Below are 5,816 nucleotides of genomic sequence, written 5' to 3'. Positions count from 1 at the left end.
GAAATACCGGCAGAAAAAGTGACTGCAAATTCTATTCATTTTCTACAGCTAAGTGGAAAGAAAATCAAAGGAAAAGTGGATAGCTGCGGTTAGAAGAATAAAGTAAGTATCATAACCTTATTGTTATAAAAATTCAATTCGAAGTACTATGAATAGTTGTAAAATTGTTATGTTTAGCAAAAAGAAAAATTATAAGTCAATAAATTGTTATATTATCAAAATTTAATGCTTACTAGAAAAAATTGTTTTGCAAACAATGTAATTAATACAAGACTGAAATATAGAAAAATATATATTTATATATTGTATATTGATTATGTATAACTATTATCTATATATTAATTACATTTTATTATATAATAATTGTAATTTTATGATTAAAAGGAAAATAAAAGTTATCACATAGCGCTAAAATGTTTATTTTGCAAACAGTTCAATCAATACATTGCTGAAATACACCGCCGTGGGTTCCCAAGCCCTATGATCGCATTTGCAGTGAACATTTCATTAGAGGAAAAAAATCGGACGAGGTATTGAGTCCTATCTACTTGCCAACAATATTTCCTTCAATTTACAAGCCTCGAAAAGTTAATGTAGTTTTTTTTCCTGCAATATTATCTGATGGATGATGGAATCAAATCATGTCTTTATAATAATGTCTATTGTAAGTCTTTAGTTGGACCAAAAATAATAAAAAAATGAGTAAATTAATTTATTATTTACTTATTCTATTGATAAAATATTATTATCATTATTATATTGTTTTTATTAAGAACTATTCCGAGATTAAGCTTTGAGGCACTTAACCTTAAAAATGTTTACTGCATTTCATCATTTAATTAATCATTATACTTAATTATGTTTTAAGCACGTTGAAGTAAATTTAATAATTTGAATAAACATTCAGCGTTCACATTATTACTGTATCTTGTTTATTATTATTTATAACAATTATTTAATATCTTTTTTCTTTAATAAACATATAAAACACATGAAAACCACACACTGATAGCCACAATTAGTTCATTTATTACGGCGCTGCATGGGCGCTGCAGTCACGCTCTGAACGAATTTGTTACAGTCTCATCTTTCTAAAAGCATACTCTATGCTTCAAATGTCAAATAACATTTGGTTTAGTAAATTTAGTTAAAATAATCATATTTTAAAATATTATTGATTTTTATTTAGCACACAGTAGCAGCAGTAAAATAATTAAAAATGTCAGAAGAAACAATTTTGCCCATAAACGATAGGGCAATTAAAATTGAACCACCAGAATATTCAGTAGAAGACATTAAAAGCGAAAATGATGATGAATTTGACGTTTTTGATGATAGTGTCAAATCTGAATCTTGTTCTGAGAATAATGAAACGTGTTTAGAAAGATTCATGAATTCCGAAGTGACTATAGTAGAAGAAGTCAAACAGGAGTTAATCGAGACATCAATTATGAATGTGACATTTGTAATCGAGCATTTGCAGAATCACACCATTTAAAAGAGCATGTGGTTGATCACATGCCTAGTAATAGCAAAGAACGCCCTTTTAAATGCGAAATTTGCGATAAGACTTTCAAACTATCAAAACATTTGAAGTCTCACATGAATATACATTCTGGAGAACGTTTCTTTAAATGTGAAATATGCGGTAACGCATTCACACGATTAGCTGTTCTAAATAGACACATGCTCCTTCACAAAGCTGAGCGTCCCCATGAATGCAGTATATGCAATAAGACATTCATACAATTATATAATCTGAAAAATCACATGATGACACACAATGGAGTACGCCCTCATGAATGCAATATATGCAAGAAGACATTCACGCTATTATGTAGTCTGAATAGACACATGCTCGTTCATAATGGTAAGCGCCCCTTTGGATGTGATATATGCAATAAGACATTCACACAAGGACACGGCTTGAAAAGTCATATGCTGATTCACAGCGGAGTACGCCCTCATGAATGTAGTATTTGTAATAAGACGTTCACACAATCAGGTAGTCTTACAAGACACATGCTCACTCACAGTGCGGAGGGACCTCATAAATGCAATATATGCAAGAAGACATTCATACAGTTAAGTGATCTAAAAAGACACATGCTCATTCATGAGGGTGAGCGTTCCCATGAATGCAATATATGCAAGAAGACATTCACACTATTATGTAGTTTGAATAGACACATGCTCGTTCATAATGATAAGCGCCCCTATGAATGTGATATATGCAAAAAGACATTTACACAAGGACACGGCTTGAAAAGTCATATGCTGATTCACAGCGGAGTACGCTCTCATGAATGTAGTATTTGTAATAAGACGTTCACACAATCAGGTATTCTTAAAAAACACATGCTTATTCACAGTGCTGAGCGACCTCATAAATGCAATGTATGCAAGAAGACATTCACACTATTAGAACATCTAGATAAGCACAGGCTCTTTCACAGTAGTGAGCACCCTTATGAATGCAATATATGCAATAAGACATTCATACAGTTAAGTGATCTAAAAAGACACATGATCATTCATAAGGGTTCGCATGAATGAAGCATATGCAATAAGACATTCATACGATTAAGTTTTCTGAAAAAACACATGCTGATTCATAATAGAGAGCATCCTTATAAATGTGAAATATGCAAACAGAAATTTACTCAATTAAACGATTTGAAGAAACACATGGCCCTTCATAGTCCGAAGCATGATGAAAATCAATGAAATATAACCATATTTGTTAAATTGAATTTAAATATTTGTAAACATGTTATAAAATGTTTTTGCTATTTGTTAGATTCAATAAATAGTATGAAATGGTAGTGGTATTTTATTATTTTGCTTGATATCATTTTAACATGTTTTATGGTAAGGCATTTATGAATGGGTTTATTGGTCACAATTGCATTAATGGGCATTTGTTAAAGCATTTAGTATTTACTTTGTGAATTATCTGACACAGATCAAATTTACTGAATTTTGTTGTTACATATAAATGACTTTAAATCATTATGTAATTTTCCGATCTCAAATTAAGATTCAATCTATTATTAGGACCAGTATGGATCAGGTTCTGTAGTTTGTGAGAACATATATCGAATGCCTGATTTTTGGCACCTTTGTATTTTTTCTTGTAATTTATGACTGCAAATTAATTGATTATTTCTCAAAATTATAACATTCATACTATAAATTCTTTAAACTATCCCTTTTGGCATAGCGATTAATTTTTCTCATATTTTCATTGGAAATAATGCAGAACATCTATTATATCATTGAGAATTTTCCAAAAATATTCGATTTTTGGTACTTTTATTCGATTTTTATTTTTCCAATTTAAATATTTTTCAAATTATAATACAAAATTTTAAACAATATACAAAATGTGCATTAAACGATACCGGATATAATTATTTATTATATATTAATCTTATTCGTTACTTAAAATTTTAATATTTTTGAGACTTTTCTTTAAAAAATTTAGTGAAAAACATCCACAAAAAGACGATAATTGACTATAGTCAATTAATAGTTATCGATTCGGTTAAAAATGATTTATGAATTTGAGAAGTGTGAAAATTGAGGGTTGCATGCATGTATTTTTCAAACTCACATTTTAAGAGAAATGATTCACTATCCATCAATAAGATTCGAAGGTTCTTTGAATCATTCAAATTGTGGACGAAACATTGTATACAAACATACATACACACATATCAATTTTTTCTAACGTATGCCAAAATGTTCAAAAATCTTTGAAGCGTAAAAAATGCAAAAATTTTCATTTTTGATTGTATTGCGATTACTAGAACCTAGAACTTACGCAATGGGAAATTAAAATAAGCGAATGGCAATTATTAGAATAAAAGAATAATTTCGGAGAGAGAGAATTATAGCATTCTGGATCCTCTCCATGAAGTCATGGCGTGGCGACCAGAGGCAAAAGATAAGCGAAAGTTTTAGTCGGAATTATACCCAGGCGTTATTGAGTATGACATACTCAGACAAAAGACCCAATCTGGGATGCATAAACGCATATCCTCCTCTATACAAAAAAACATAAATTTTTTAAGGTATTAGAAGGCTTTGAAACGTAAAGATATCCAAAACTAGTGGGGTGTATGCAGTGCTGGATTTACAGTAGGGGCAGTCGGGGCTACCGCCCAGGGCGGCAAATTTTGAGGGGCGGCAAAATTTGGATAGTGAAAAAAAAATTTTATACAATATAATCAACTTTTTTTAACAACATTTTTTATTTCAAGAAATATAATTAACAAAACATAATACGATTGCAATGCAAAATTTGGGTTGAAATAAACGATAACTAAAATTTATTATTTTGCCTTGTCTCCCTCTCCAAACGTAAATTATCAAAATGGTTAATAAGTTATCAAATTTGGCAATTTGGCTAATATAAAGATCTTCTTCAGTTCTCGAGCCCTCTTAAAATGACGTATTTGTGCACTTCCAAGCTTATAGCGTCGAAAAAAAAAAATTAAACTAGTGATTCATGGCATTGTGCCTTAAGACAAATTACTGAAACATCCCGTACTAAAAATTACATTTTATAAAGAGCTTTAAATTTTATTGAAAAATGAAAAAAAGACTTCTAAAACACATTTCTTGTATTTTGAAATTTTTCGAAAACTATGAACTTTTTGCAAAGCAATCGCGCTGCGTAACTGTTTCAGAGAAGAAATATCGAAACTAAATTACCATTTTTCGTAATTGCCTGTACCAAAAGCTAATCAGCACGTATCCCCATCAATACAAATCTAATATTTTTTAATTATTCAATTCAAGTCGATTTCGAGAACACGGATCAACCGATTTATGATTCAATTCTTATTGATAAGGAGACGTGCTGATTAGTTATTGGTCAAGGCAGGTCCATAAGTTTTGAAGATACGAGCCAAAATGCCAAAAATGATAATTCAGTTTTTGAAAAAAAAGCGTCCAATAACATTCAAAAAATTTTACAGAATAAATAACTGCTTAAATTTGTGGGGGCAGGTTTAGCGGTTTTGATGATCCAATAAAAAAATTTGAAAAAGAAACATTTGGCGGACAAAAGTGATCATAAGACTTATGCACATTAAATTATCAGATATTTTAAAGATATTATAATAATAAGTATAAATTTTGTTTACATTTATATAAGTTCTGTAACATTGTTTATCCGTTAGACTGCGACGCGGCGCTTACGCGCTTCTATATTTTGTCATCCGCAGCTAAAGCAGCGCGATTGCTTTAAAAAAAGTTCGAAAGTTCGTAAAATTTAAGGGATGGGGCGGCATTTTTGTCAGTACCCCGGGGCGCCAAATTTCTAAATCCGGCCCTGGGTGTATGGCATCGTACCTTAAGGCAAATTCCTGGACCTTCCCTGTACCATAACAAAATGTTCGAGGAATATTAAATGTTTTATATATAGATTTTTATAAATATTGTACATTGTCTAATATTTATAAAATTATATAAACTGAATTGCAAAGTTGAAATTATTAAAAAAAAGTTAAAGTACATTAGAACTTTGGTCAGAATTAAAAATAAAATCAGAATTATTTTCGATATACAAAAAAAATCTTAAAAAAACTTGAAAAAAAAATTTTTGAAACAAATATTTTATTCCAAAATCAATTATTTTGTTAAAACAAGCAAAAAGTTTTTTAAATTATTTAAATCAGACGCTTAGTTCTCTCAAAAACTGCCATTTTTTGCACATTTAGCTCTGTATCTTCGAAATGGCTGGGATGCCTTTGCCAAAAACTAATAACCACTTCTCCCAATCATTACTAATTGCATGTTTTTAGATC

General features: G+C 30.2%; 1 protein-coding gene across 1 annotated transcript; it reads left to right on the top strand.

Annotated features, from left to right (window-relative positions):
- The first annotated feature begins 1,518 nt into the window (after nt 1–1,518).
- On the top strand, nt 1,519–2,556 carry LOC113383653 (zinc finger protein 665-like). The gene has a single exon (XM_026621905.1). It carries the CDS (start codon nt 1,519–1,521, stop codon nt 2,554–2,556), a length of 1,038 nt encoding a protein of 345 aa, XP_026477690.1.
- The last annotated feature ends 3,260 nt before the right edge of the window (nt 2,557–5,816 follow it).

Source organism: Ctenocephalides felis, unplaced genomic scaffold (assembly GCF_003426905.1).
Source record: "Ctenocephalides felis isolate EL2017-DRISC unplaced genomic scaffold, ASM342690v1 CF-g0.4_SCAFFOLD_03570, whole genome shotgun sequence".
NCBI lineage: Eukaryota > Metazoa > Arthropoda > Insecta > Siphonaptera > Pulicidae > Ctenocephalides > Ctenocephalides felis.
This window is presented reverse-complemented; position numbering and strand designations above follow the sequence as displayed.

What these genes read in the sequence shown, in the direction of transcription:
- LOC113383653 (XM_026621905.1), top strand. Translation starts at nt 1,519, where the DNA reads ATGCCTAGTAATAGCAAAGAACGCCCTTTTAAATGCGAAATTTGCGAT.